The sequence below is a fragment of the Sinohyriopsis cumingii genome, chromosome 4, assembly GCF_028554795.1.
Source record: "Sinohyriopsis cumingii isolate HCF-2022 chromosome 4, ASM2855479v2, whole genome shotgun sequence".
NCBI lineage: Eukaryota > Metazoa > Mollusca > Bivalvia > Unionida > Unionidae > Sinohyriopsis > Sinohyriopsis cumingii.
Genome location: NC_142964.1, coordinates 71,021,888 through 71,037,377, shown reverse-complemented (window position 1 = coordinate 71,037,377; position 15,490 = coordinate 71,021,888). Strand labels below are relative to the sequence as shown.

The 15,490-nt window shown below is 34.1% G+C and overlaps 1 protein-coding gene across 1 annotated transcript in view; it reads left to right on the top strand.

Annotated features, from left to right (window-relative positions):
• LOC149801427 (uncharacterized) overlaps nt 1-15,288 on the top strand; it is a 28,338-nt gene extending 13,050 nt beyond the window's left edge. The window contains exons 7-14 of the mRNA XM_089956799.1: nt 244-335; nt 4,537-4,885; nt 7,212-7,403; nt 8,817-8,990; nt 10,356-10,495; nt 10,915-11,185; nt 11,590-11,848; nt 13,810-15,288. Coding sequence (XP_089812925.1) covers nt 244-335; nt 4,537-4,885; nt 7,212-7,403; nt 8,817-8,990; nt 10,356-10,495; nt 10,915-11,185; nt 11,590-11,848; nt 13,810-14,156 — 1,824 coding nt within the window. The 3' untranslated portion in view covers nt 14,157-15,288. The remainder of the gene's footprint in view (nt 1-243; nt 336-4,536; nt 4,886-7,211; nt 7,404-8,816; nt 8,991-10,355; nt 10,496-10,914; nt 11,186-11,589; nt 11,849-13,809) is intronic.
• Nucleotides 15,289-15,490: the final 202 nt, after the last annotated feature.

Genomic DNA, 15,490 nt, shown 5'->3' with positions numbered 1-15,490 from the left:
AAAGATTGCTGCTCCCTAAAGTTGTTTTCTCACTTGAGACTTCTAAACCTTAGTACTGTCTGAGTTCATCAGTACATGAACACGTTGACTACATTCTCCTTATTTCTGTCATCTCTGTGCTCAATCACCGGTTTAAATCGAATTTTTAAAAAAATTGAGAGGGGTGAGGGAGGGAATGCGTTGAGTTGTTTTCAAAAAGACTGTTTATAAAACGGACAATTATTTCTTTTTCTCTGAGACTAGGAGGGAAAGGAGCCCGAGACATATGCTAAAGATCGTGACCTGGCAGATCTAATTAGAATGTACAGCGTTTGGACAAAGGCCATGCAGTCAGGGTGGGTGTATTTAGAATACACAGTGGTACATATTTAATTTTATTAACCAGGAGTAATACTTCGTAGCTGAACAATTAGGAATTCTTATTTCTGTGATTTATTCAATATAAATTTAATATTATTTTACTTATACCTCATTCTTTGCAACTATAAGATGACCAGTTTGAAAATCTCATATCGAACACGGCTTCATACACTACTGAACATTCTATGAACAAAATATGTATTTCAGTCGTAAGATTGATATACATAATTAAGTGGCGTATTCTAAAAAAAGTAACGGGAAAATGTTCGAAGATTATAAAAATGAGTCATCGGTATCATCGGGATCGTACAGCACAAAATTCGCAAGAAATGTATCATTGTTCATCGCGTAAATCTTGCAAATTCAATACACGCTTTGAATCAGGAAAACATTTCGAGTTGGTGCAAAAACGACACGAAGAGTGAAATAAACTTATTGTTATTACGAGAATAAATAATATGCCGGCTCGTTAAAATCTAATCTTTCTTAAGAGATTAGGCTCAAATAAACAGCAACACACGGAGTGAAAACAACAAGCTTTGAAAAATATAGCAAATTTTTTATTTCCCTGGAAAATTACTGTAAAAATGGAAGAAACAAATAAGAACTTACGGTTTTAAGAATCAAATCCAAAAATAGTCTAAGAATAATCAACGAATAAAATTTTGAAGTCCTAATAATGAAATGTTCTAATGATTTCAAGTTTGAGTCCCGACGAAGAATCCAAGATGGAAGGAAATGACGTATGCTGTATCAATGTTGTTGTCTACAATAAATAATCCTGCGGTTTTGGAAATCGAAATAAAAATTTTAAGAAGTGTTTTTGTTCAAGAATTCTGTATGAGCACACAATATTTCCAGGGAAACGAATTAATATTTTGGAATCCGAAAAATTAAAATAAAACTCAAAAACTCAATACTAGTCACAACAGAAGAAAACAACTTGACATCACGTGCTTCAAAGTCCCTAAAATCTCTGAGATTACTCTAAACATCACTATTAAAACTAAGTATTTCGCAATTTTGGAAATGCCTAATTGCGAAATAGAGGATCACTTGATCATGTTTACATATAAAAGTCAAGTAGCTCCTGTATGTCCTTGATAAGACTCAATCATTTTACTCCGAGAAAAACTTGTTTACTTGACCCTCAACCAAGGCTAGGAACTAAGTCAAAAATATAAACAGTTTTTCTATTATTATTATTATTTAGTTATGGAAAGATTCGGGTCAAACTGAATTTTCTGGAAAATAAAAAGATTCCAAAACCCACAAACAATAAAATCAAATCAAACACAAATTAAATCAAATATAAATTAAATCAAATATACGTAACACTGATCAGACACCAAATAGTCTATAAAAAAATTGCGACAGTTTCGCATTATTTTTTGGTCCTGGGATTAGTTCTCGGATAGTCAAGAATTTAACTGCGAGATAGCAGTTATTTTGCTATTTATCTCATAAAAAAGTATTAATGTCCAGTAATTAAATGCTAGAACTATTGCTCGAAAGTAAAAAAAAAGAAAATTAGTTTGCATTCCTAATACAAAGATACCTTCGCAATAGTCCACTTCATTAGAGAAACAAAACACTTTGAAATTTGCATGTTATTTGGGTGATTGCTGAAATGTTGTATATGTTATCCTGCCTCTCCTTTTAAGATTTTTTGAAAGAGTATAGTTTAAAAAAGCGCTTTAAGAATTTACAGACGCGCATGTCTTTCGTGGGAGCAAGCGTCTTTAATTCAAATTACTTTAAGAATTTATTACTTAAATTTTTTTACCGTTCTGTAATATAGAAACTGTGATTTGATTATTGTAAACTACTACTACTGCTACGTCGTCGAAGTCGTATTATTAGTAGTAGTAGTAGTAGTAATAGTATTGCTCCTGTTGTTGTTGTTGTTGTTCGTATATCCGGAAAAACTATGTATAAAACGTATCCAAAGATATACACAAAACTGCATGAGTGTTTTGTTTTGAGTGGGTGAAAGAACGAGTTTTTGACGTTTTGTTCTGAGTGGGTGAAAGAACGAGTTTGATATGGCGTAGTGATACATCAAGGCCGTCCGGTCTAGACTTATTCATAAGTCATATCAAACGAGTTATTTTCCCGACTTGGAACAAAACACAAATGCGGTTTTGTATTTATTTCATACCACTTTCTTACGCTTTCTCAATATTTTTACCTTTACTGTATGAATGCAATTCAAAACGAATAGGGATTCATAAAAGTTAAATTCACTGCATCTATATAACGCATAGAAGTTAAAGAAGAAACCTAAGTATTTAAAATCTGGGTCTGAGATACGGAATGCATGATTTAGCAGCAGTATCAAATCGCCAGATCGAGCATTTAAGACTAAATGGTATGTAATAAAACGTTATTTCAGCAATTTGAGTAGCTTAATGCATTTATTATTGCACAGAAATCTAGTATGACGTGAGGTAATTTTTCATTCTCATACCCCACAAAAAATGTAAAAAGAAACAAAACATTTTTTGGACGTAATAAAGTGAACAATAAAAAGTGATAACAGTAACATCTGATCGAAGTGCAGGTTTCCATAACCATACAAAAGTTGTTGGTCCTCGGAAATTTTTATTATCTACTGAGCTTCAAACTTTTAACTTTTCATTATGCCCACTAGCATTACTTTATATTAAGGTTATCATTCAAACATGGGTGACCGCTCCGGTGACCTAGTGGTTAGAGCGTCCGCCTCAGATGCAGGAGGTCGTGGGTTCGATCCCCGGCTGAATCATACCAAAGATTTACAAAAATGGTACTAACAGCTGCCTCGCTTGGCGTCTAGTGGTTAGAGCATCCGCCTCGGATGCGGGAGTTCGTGGGTTCGTTCCCCGGCTGAATCATACCAAAGATTTACAAAAATGGTACTAACAGCTGCCTCGCTTGGCGCCTAGTGGTTAGAGCATCCGCCTCGGATGCGGGAGTTCGTGGGTTCGATCCGTGGCCGAGTCATACCAAAGACTTACAAAAATGGTACTAACAGCTGCCTCGCTTGGCGCTCAACATTAAGAGGTTAGTGTTAGGACTGGTCGGCCTGGTGTCAGGATAATGTGACTGGGTGGGACATCATGTTTCATGTCTGCGCATTATGCCTCAGTGCTAGACATCACTATAAACTGCCACACTGCAGACATCGTAGCGATAGGACTAAAACATTGTTAAAGATAAGTTAAAAATCAAAATAATCCACACACTCACAAGTTCAAACTCTTAGGTTATGAATGATAAAAGCATGTACCTAGACTGTCTGCACTTTAAATACTCATTTATTTGTTGTATTATTTTAGAGATATGGAACCACGTTTAGCAAAATGAAAGTGAAACTACTTTAATAAATTCTACTTCTATGAGAGTTAACTATTTTCTAATGAAAAATATCTATAATGAATCCATTCTTGAAATCATGTTAAGATTTACATGACTGGCAAAATGAAAATCTCGGAATAGAAATCAATAATTTCTGTAATAAGAAACTTTTTTCTTTCATAGAATATTTATTCCTTTTTAAACCTGAAACATATGTTCTAAAGTGACCCTTTAATCTATAGAACTTTAAATCTATTCAAATTTAAGACAGCTATCCTGGCCTTTTGTTTGTCCGTTTTTTTTAAGCAAAATTACTTCACGAAACGAACGACTTAAAAACAAGATGAGAATCGTGGGTTTATACATCCACATAAATGTATATATAACAGTCAAAATGCTCTACAAATTAAATCTTTTTTTTTAAACGAGAAACGCACGCAATATAGGACGGTCCAGTTTTAACAAGGAAGAATCTATTTGATATAAAGGAGGCGGTGCTCTTATATTTGAAAGAAAATATTGCCACCATGGAAAGCTATGCGTTGTTATTCACGCTGTTGTTAATATGCACACGTAGCCTTAAGGGTTACGGTTTAAATGGTAAATCGAATGTATGTAGGATCGAAAAAGACTTATATCCACAAACCTCCACACCCTATGATTAATGATAGGATTAGTTCATACCAAGCCATCTGATCCTTAAAAGGACTGTATATAAATACACATAGAGTATTAAACAGACTCTTGCCATATATTTTTTGTGACTCTTTTTATCATCCTTGATGATGTCGATCTTCGTAATTACTTTCATTTAGACTGAGGTCTTTGTACTTGTAGGTACATACTTGCCGAAGAGATCCAGATTTCTCCCAAGATAGTGAAGATCCCTCTTCTCATGTCACGAGTTGGGATCGTTATTTGTAAACTGGACACTAGGGTTGACCTACCCTTCTTGTTGTATTGTCGGCGGGAAAAGACAGAGCACAGTCCCATTAAATTACCTATGGAAAAGGCTGACGAGATTGTCAGCGACATCTATCGGATCAGTGTGAGACATAATTTTTACAACGTGAAACTCCAAGTAAAGATTCCATTATATGACAAGATTTCTCGCAAAGAGAAGCTAATTATAAAGTTTCTGGATGGAGCGACGAAACAATATGAACAAACAGAGGAACAGGGTGATGTAAGTGTTCGACTGTGTTTTCTGCTTTGAATATGTGCTTCTTATGTTAATTTCAATATTTGGCAGTCAAGTTTTGATATTTATGTATGTGTAGGTATAATTAATTCGAGTTAGACCGAACCCTGAAACAAACGTTAGATCAAGACTTCACGATTTAGAAGTGTGTGTGTGTGTGTGTGCGTGTGTGTGTGTGTGTGTGTGTGTGTGTGTGATTTGGATTTGTAACGTAGCTTCAACAATTTTTTAGTCATATCGCTACGATGTGTGCAGTGTGGCAGTTTATAGGGATGTCTACAATTGGGGCATCATGCCGCAGACACGTGGCATCATGTCCCACCCAGTCACATTATCCTGACACCAGACCGACCAGTTTTAACGCTAACCTCTTAATGCTGAGCGCCTAGCGAGCAATTGTTAGTACCATAAGGCCACGAACTGCAAAATGAAAGTAATAGTAAATTAATAAGTTGCGATCAATCCCAAATTCCAAGCATGCGTACAGATCTTTTCGGTGGAATATTCTTCCTTATTTACCTTCCCATGACGACGTCGTTTCCCGTCTTACCTTTATTATCCTGAATTAATATTATTTCTGTAGTAATCTTCGAATTTATCCTTTTACACTCTAGAGTCTAGAGTAAACATCAGAATATAAATAAACAAACAATTCAATTTTAATCATAACACTTTCGTTCACAACATTATTGTAATTATTGTTTAAGAATCACCGCGCAGGAAAAGTAATAATGATTCAACTTTCCCTTAATTTCAATCAAATGAAATTCGCCTACAAGAATCATTCAGATTTAAGCATAAAAAATACATTTTGAAATTTGACAGATCGTCTGTTTAAAGTAAAACGAGACGAAGATATCTAAGTAATCGAAATATCGCATATTCGATACACTGTTTGACTTATTTTCTACCCCCCTGATAAAATATCACAAGCAAGTCCTTATGGGTATTACAAGTATCCTTTTCCTGAAAATTTAAAAACTCACTTATTAAAATATAATAATTGCTAAAATAACCTTTGAAATATCAGCTTATTTTCAACATTTCTCCATAAAAGTAGTTTTGGGGAACAAATAACATTTTTCTTTTCACAAAAGTGATAATAATTAGCGAATGAAAGTGACGATGCGAGACTTAGGACCTATTCTAGCTGTCGAAATTGACAAGGGTAACTAAGAAAAATAACTGTAGACATTTTGACAAAATTTTTTAACTAATTAAACATTTAGAATTTGGTATAAATAAAAGGACGAAAAATTACGGCCCATGGATAGAAACGATGCAAGCACACAACATTTTATGAGAATTAAATTACAGCAACAACGAAACTTCAGGGTACCGACTTTATGAAATATTGTTTCAAAGCAATGCAGCGTCAATTGTTATTTCATTTTTTATTCAAGACATATTCTTTGATTTTTTTTATTTTCTGCAAATAATGCAACCACTTTAAATCAATACACCCGCAAGCCAAAGACCATAAGTTACCTAAGTGTCTTGGTTCTTAAGCCAAACAGTAAAATCAATTTCATTTAATATTGTTCTTTTCGCCAAAATGTTCTTTACGCTAAAAGTCAAAAGCTTCTATTAAGTTTAATTAGCTCCCCCCGAATCTGCACTTATAAGTATAATTGTCGTATAGCCGAAAAAGGAGACCGAACAGGAAGTTATTTTCCTATGAGTAAAAGAAGAAAACGAAATAGTACACGGGTCTGTCATGATCAAAGCAACAATCATCACTGGACGTCCTTATTGGATCCAATATCGTGAACTTCGTCAACCTGATACAAACGCTCTTAAGTTTGGCCTCTTCAGTCTATCAAATAGTTTTCTTTGGCCTCGCTCATCAAGGTTCAACTCAACAAAAACCGGTTGGCTACTTGTTCTCGTTCAGTCGCGATCTCAGTATGATAGACAGGACAACGAAGTATATCTCTCTTGTGGTGTCGATAGCAGTCATTTTGGTTTTATAGCAAATAAGTGCTCAACCAATTTCAAATAATATTAAAGAAGCTAATTACACTGGGTAGGCTTCATTTTTGAAGTTCTAATAACTAGCTGCAATACAAATACAAAAGGTATCACGTTTTTACTTGGCATTAAACGTAATTCTTTCACGTTCAAAGTGAAATGACAATGTAACAGCGGAACGTAATATTAGTTCCTTTCCCTCTTCACTTTCATGTTGAAATTGTCGTATCCATTATAATAATAATAATAATAATAATAATAATAATAATAATAATATTATTATTATTATTATTATTATTATTATTATTATTATTATTATTATTATTATTCACAATTCTAGACTGCATATTGCCCTCTAGAACTAGACATGAATCCAGGTTCTAACGTGGTACTTGTGGTCCTGTCGCGTCCCAAAGAGGAGGAATGTATTATTGGGACTGAGGGGATCAGTATCCATTCCAAAATCGATGAAGATTTCGTCATTGACATACCACCTGGTGCTTTTGAAGATAACACAAAAATCTCAATGAAGGTAAGATGATTAGGTATCGACAATAAAGGTCCGACGACAATGATGATGGAAGTGGTGATGCTGGTTGTGGTGGTTATTGAGACGATAACAAAGAGGATTGTGGCTTTATTTATATTTTTCTCAGTTCTTTCCTCGTCTCTTTTCTTCATCATCGGCATTAATGTCTCATTCTTTCTATTTTCCCTCTATGCAGTGTGGCGAAAATAAAAAAAGCATGTTGAAGAAACTATTGCCCGTGGCATGAATATTAAAGCCAGTTCAGACACCCAAAGGCTACTAACTCACTGAAATCATCATGCGACTTGGCTCAATACATATTTCAGTTTATGACTAGTACTGCGCATTGTCTCGTTGGAAAGAAACCAGAAGCATAAGTACCAACAGCCTTAAGGACACGTATTACATTAAAATACATAAGAAGCAATGCAAATATAAAACTTAAAACTACAAAAGGTAACGACACATCTCGTAGAAAGAAAACAAAAGAAAGAAAATATCAGTCATGGGATGTAGACTGTTGCTGAGCGTAAAAAGTCAAAATTCAATGGATGGATTTTGTTTAAAACATGGTGAGTTTCTAAACTGTTCGGCTGAGCTAGAAAAGGCTGGATTACACAATTGCTAATAATTTGCCAAGTATGTGGAACTTAGTGAAGGAATTTTATTTCTCTACCTGTATCAAACAAGGTGTGAAAAATGAACACTTCTTGGTTGATATCATGGTACACAAGAATCTCTGCAGCTGATTGACACTGGTAAGTAATCAAATGCACTGTCAGGTCATGAACAAGGTCTAGCAGTTTTTTTTTTTCTGTATTAATATTGGGAGAATACAAAACAAAATTGGTTCTATTGACAAGGCCTGCCGGACGATTTGTTTTGCTTTTTTTTTTGGGGGGGGGGTGGTTAGGGTAAGGGTGGGGGTCGGGATATTTTTTCTTTCTTTTGTTCGGGAGGGGGGGGTGTTTTTGTTTTATTTTTAAATTACTTAGGATTGAAATTCTGATCGGTTGCATAGACCTGAGTGAAACTGGAATGTATGTCAATTCTTTAATTATATGGTTACCTTTTCATTGATTATTACATTAATAAATCCAGTTCTGCCAATTTGCAATAGATATGATTGTTTCTCCGACAGTAACCAGTTTGCATTCTTCTGTGGATACAACTACCTCTGGCAACATGCGGTTAATCAGTTCCGTGTCTTGCTTTGCTTCACTCTGACGTATTTCAAAAGCTGTCAAAACTTCAGCATCATTCTGGCCGGCCATGGTAACCTAAATTTCAAAATGACTGGACCTGTTTGTTAACGTTTATGAGATCAATATAAAGAGGTCTGATTAGTATTTTAACGGCCTCATTAGGAACAAAATATGTAGCCAGTGTTATAAACTATATTTATGTATTGTGTAGGTATATGAAACACATGAAAGTGAACACTTGGTGAATGAGAGCACAAACATATCTGGAATGAATACCGACAAGCGCGGATCTGCAAATGCAGTTCTTTTAACGGACATATTTCAAGTCTCCATCGAGGGAAAACAGCCCAACCAAAAGGTTAAGCTGCAGATACCGTCTCATGAGGTAAAAGACATGAAAATAACTGCTTCTCATAATATATTACACGATATAATTGTTGATTTTAATCTATATGTTTACTTATTATTTGTCATTATCAATTAATTTGATCCAAATATCAGTCTCAACGATTGATTGCGTTCTGTTGCGTTTTATAAATTTCACTTATGTGAAATGTTTTCTAAACATAGTAAGTTAGAATAGAATTTTAACGTTACATCAACATCATCTATCAAAAGAGACGTGGTGTCTCTTGTCTATTACAATGTATTCTTCCTTTATACGTTGATCTCATACTAATTTCTCACAAGCAAAGAGATCTTACCGGATCTGATGTGGGCGTATTGTAGTATTAGAAGGGGAAAAAACTGTATTATTATATCCGCAGAATTGGGCACATCCAACATGACCGTTGTGTGTCTGTCGCTCTGATTAGATTTTGCATATATGGATCTAATTAAATACATTCACATTTCAAAAGATATCCGTTAAAAGATAAAACATTTGAAATGTTCTCAACGGCTTTAATATTAGGTCTTTTTTTTGTATGTGTGGTCGTTTTTCATCATATGGTAAGTTTTCTCTGTTGGTCAATATATAGCCCTTATTTCTAAATCGTGAGATACATTTGTCATCGTTCTTATATGTTCACCTGTTCATACAGCTGATACATCCTCTCGTCCTATAACGTTGTGCAGAATGACTGGTTCAGTGAATCACATACCTACCATCTCCCTGAAGATAGTTACAGAATGGTAGTTTTAGGTCTTCTCCTAACAGGGCCGAATGGAGAGTAAAAACAGAGAGCGTATCTTGTGTATCTCCCACTCCCATACCAAGCCCGCTTCCTAAAACAAGTTAATGGTAAACGCATTAGGGTTCTTTTGATACCTTTCTATGGCCCACCGCTTATTGATCCGTTAAATTTTCATATTTGTATCGTAAGGCCTAAGCTGGAAATAGTTTCAAACTTATTTTTATTGCCATATCCACTTGTTTTATAAATGTTTCTAAAGAAAAGTCACGAAAGACGCAGACAATAATCTTCATTTAGCATCGCCATCTGACAAGATCATTCATGTAGATAATACGCTGTGGCAAGCCATTGAAGTTACTTCCTTAATTATTGTTTTTCATGTGATATGTTTGATTGAAGTAACTGAACCACTTCATATGCTGTTTTGTACTAACATATAGCAAGCGTTAATTTCAAGAAGTATAAGTATTAGTATGTATAGACCAAGTAAATATTCAATTAGCTACATTTTAATACATATTAATTGGATCACACTAGAGTAGGGTCTTTCGTTTAGTTACGCAGGTAAATATATTCTTTTCAATCCCTTTATAAATATTATACATATTTCAAAGGTCAATGACACAACTGACGATATTGTCATATTGGCAGCAGATGAGAATAACCTCGTGGACGAAAAATCCCTCGAAATCATCCCAACGAAACCGAAATGTCACAACGGAAAAATTATTTTCGAAGTCGAGCATTTCAGCATGTAAGCATTTTTGTTTTTCTTTATTCTGTAACAAGCATGTCTATGTCAAACAGAAAAAGCAATCATTAGTCCCAAATCAGCATGATCAGTTGTTTTCAACAGCATTCCTCCGAATATTTACACCAACACCAAACAGAGCACAGCACAACTAACATGTGTTCGGACCAAATGCTTTTGTTTTATTGAGTGTTACGTCTATAAGCGACACAGTATTATAAAGTGGTGTTCTGTTTATTTGCTCCAGTTAAAAATTTATTCTTCCAAGCATATTAGATATTTGTGTTGTCACGTTGTCTTGTAATTTAAGCTTAGAAATACAAAGAATAGAAACAAAATAAAAAAGAAAATGAAATGATCTGTTAGGCAACACTATGCGATTCTCTGGCATATACATGAATCTGTTATATTCTTTCTGACAGTCATGTTGCAGTCTCGTACTCCAATATGGAAACAGAAGAAGGTCGCATTGATGTCTTCGACAGGATCGCTGGATCAAGAAACAGGAAAAGGCCGTGCGTTTTCTTCTGTATGATTCAAAGGATTAATAACAACGAGCATCTGGCTGTAGTGGAGTGTAGCACAGCAAAAAATGGCCCAAAAAGACGACAATTCTGGGGTGAAAAGGGATATGTGGAACAAAACATCGCTCAGTCTGGAACATTTATGATGGAACCTAGCCAGGAGTTCAGGGTTTGCCAATATATATATATATATATATATATATATATATATATATATATATATATATATATATATATATATATATATATATATATATATATATATATATATATATATATATATATATATATATTTGATCCAGTAGGATGAAATGATTTGGGGTCGTGGTGGGAAGTGATTCTAGATTAGGAATAATAAATATTCGGTTTAAAAAGACAAATAGAAAACACTCAATCTCACACAGTTCAATGTCAGGATTTACAACGATGGAATCAAGCTTCCGAGAAGCAATGGTTATTATTTTAGTCTACACTTCCATAATTCTCTTCTTGTTTGGAGACGCTCCATAATGTTTCAGTATACAGGAACATACCGTATGATTTGTAATATTATAAACGCTCAATACATTTTAGGTAAACTTCAGCGGGAACATCAAAGTAATTGATGATACTGGACAGAGAAGACTTACTTTTCTGCCCAAAAGAACAAGCTACCAACCCTATCGCACCGGTCTCAAAGAGCGCGAAACACCAGCAGTAGGGATGGTAAATGTGCTTCGAATTCACAGAGAAGAAGATGGCAAGAACCCGGATGAGGACATGACGAGCCTACCAGTTGAACTACAAATAATAGTAACACCAGAATTTCCACCAATAATAAAGCCCATTCTTGGTAGGAAACAACACAGGATATATTCTTTTCAAATCTGTTTTTCGTAAGAAAGCACAAATGATGCTGAAATATTAACTTGGCTCGACTTAACTATATCTGATATTCTTGAGTGAAAACAAGAGTTTATATTGGCCGACCCATTTTAATTTAGAATTAACCAGACAGTGTTACATATCTGTTAATTAAGACCCCTTATCAATATAACCATCGATTCTGAAGGAGTTTCATGATGGTCAATCATGATATCTATGATGTAAGATTGGCACCATTTTCATATAGGCACAGCTAAATATCATATGAAGTCTTCCTGTAAAATCCCGTCTATATATGACATTCTTTTCAGGAAGAACAACGATAAATGCAAATTGATAGCACATATTTTAATGGGAAAATTAAGTATTATGTACGAATTGAAATAAAAGATATGACATACCTTACATAGCGGGCTTTTTTTTGTTGGAATCCATATATATATATATATATATATATATATATATATATATATATATATATATATATATATATATATATATATATATATATATATATATATATATATATTGAAATTTAATTGTAATATTGTTATAACAAAGTTTATTCAATCGTGTTTTTTTTAGTGATCTACACATTAAATGTCATAACAAAATTTCCAGACGAAAATTATTGATCGCGATGGACTTTTACAATGGCAGTTCTGCATTATACTGGGTCAAGAAAGTCGATATTGGGTTGAAGTATTACTTGTAATGGGGACATCAAGGTACGATCGCGTGAACAAGCAGTCGCGCCCACCTTCTCATTCATCTCCTGTATGGATGTTCAACTATGAATGGGATAGAGGAGTAACGTACAATAAGGTTATTCTTTGATTGCACATGTGACATTTCTTCAAAATGATAATTTAGCATGATGTAAAAATTTAACTAAAATAAAACTGAAATGACAGCCAGCCATGTTTCAAGTGTTTTCCGTGTATGAAAGCACATATTTGTATGGAAAAATTAGGTATTATATACGAACTGAAAAAAAGACATAACATAACTTACAGAATATATATACGAAGTTACATAATTGCCTCCTATTTATTGGACTTGTGAGCCGATTTTGTTTTTCTTCCAGCCGGTGTTTTTCAGACATTGTTTAGAAATGACGACATTGTCGCGTCTCTCCCCCCTCGCACCCACCCCAAAGGTTTTCAACGAAATCACCCCGCTTGCTTGGTTGTGCCTTAAAATGTCTAAGTACATTATCAATGAATTTGCCGTTATGCATTTTTCGAGGAATTTATACAATAATCGTCAATGGAATCTTGATATACATGGAGCGAAATAAAGTAAATAAACGTCATTTAAGGTATGTGTTGTCAAATTCTCCAAATTCACACATGTAGTTGCAAAAAGCGACCTAGAGCTCGTACACGAGCCATGTTACTTGTACAATGGTCCTTCCGGTGAAAGTATGAGTCAAATTAATCGCAATCTTCCAAGTGGTTTAGGAGAATTAGTGATAACAAACGTGTGCCACTAACAACAGGTTATCACACACGCTTTTCTGGCACATGGCTAGTACAACTAAAGATTGTGGCGCCATAGATAAAATTAATATTTCGGTACAATACAATATGGTTTATAAAACTGAGATGCACTTTCTTCTTTACATCGTTTCATGCACCCGGACATATATTTACAACGTTCAAGACAAGCAATCAGCCGAAGTTACTTTTTGTTTTATGGGGGAAGGGTAATCACCAATTAGCCCATAATTTATATTGTAAAACAAATAGTGCCATTGTAAAATTACATCACTAAATGGATAAAGTATTAATGTGGTTTCTACACTAGCAACCTCCTTTATTCTGTATATCTTTAAATTATTCAGTAATTATAGTAACAAAGTTTTAAATCAAGTGATCAATCGCATATCATGTGTACTCTTTATTAATTTCTTTTCTTTTTTATCAGAGCCCTCTTTCATGATTCTTAAACCTGGAAGTTTGGAAGTTCTCGGATGGGCACTGACAAAAACCAAAGGGAAGCAACTTGGCATTCAGCTGGGTCTTGACGCCACAACCATCAGCAGAATTTGGCAAGAAAGTTCCAGCGCTGGTGATGCCAATTCTAAGATCCTGGAAAAGTGGATAAATATAATAACAGACGGGCGGAGGAGATTAAGTAGCATAACCGAGTCAACTCTAATTAATGCACTCAAGACCATTGGAAAGCAGTCGTTTGCAGATGTATTAATTTGCGTCCGAGATGAGGGACGAATTCTTCGCAAAGAGGACTTCAAGGATTTAGATTCGGACTAGTATGCCATTCACTATATAGCTTGTTTTCTTCGCGTGGAGTATTTTCGCTATATTTGCGATCAATCAATCTTCTTTGAAAAATGAGATTTAAAAAAATTCATCGAAACGTTTCCTTTAAACACAGAAGCATCGTACGGTTGTAAAGCGCGATATTTTTACACCGTGAAAGAAAAAAACGCATTATGCACATAAATGGAAATTAGCTGACGCTCAGGAGAAAAATGGTATAATATTTTAGAACTCAACGTGCCCTCATTAGATGATATTTCCACCCACCATTACATTGGATATTATGAAGAAAACGCAGACAATTAATTATCTCTCTTCTGCCATCTTTATGAATATTCTAAATACAAAGACCATCAACAGGATTTACCGACAAGTGTTTGAATTATGTTAATTGGTTGCAAGAAAGGTTCCAACTTGTCTGTAAACTTGTCAGTGATCATCATTATTAAGAATTAAGTTTTAGAAGAAATTTTTTTATTTCATTTATGCCTGCTACAAACGTCAGCTAAACAAATTATTTTCCATAAATTCCACATTAATCTAGATTGCTGTAGAACGACGTTGTAAAGTTTATCTTCAAGTTGTGCTGTAAACTATGCCATGTATAAATTGTTGTATTACTATTTCTTCATGCCATACTGTTTTCCTATTCCATGTATAAATTGGTGTATTACTATTTCTTCATACCATACTATTTTCCTATTCCATGTATAAATTGGTGTATTACTATTTCTTCATACCATACTATTTTCCTATTCTATGTATATATTGGTGTATTACTATTTCCTCATACCATACTATTTTCCTATTCCATGTATATATTGGTGTTTTACTATTTCTTCATACCATACTATTTTCCTATGCCATGTATAAATTGGTGTATTACTATTTCTTCATACCATACTATTTTCTAGCAGGTCTAATGATACTTATCTTAAAGTTATGATCACTGAATATAATCTGGAGTCTGCATCCTTTCTAAACCATTAAAATTTATCTTTTTTGTATTTGAAATTGTACTTTGTAGCACAACTGTCTTTGATCACAAATTTATACCATCCAAGCTTGTAAACAAATACATCTCAATGTTTTCATCTTTATTTAAAATAAAACTTTGATTTTATGTCAACATTCTTATTATTATTATTATTATTATTATTCAGTCCAGACTAAATCTCTACAAAAGGTCAACGTTTTCTTTTTGAATAGCAGCAGCCATAAATGTTCTCGTATAAGGGTTAGGATATTTAGAATTAATTTTAAGCTTCCTAGGACTGGTTTCCTCTTTATTACAATGTGTAAACTAATGCCTATTTATACCATTG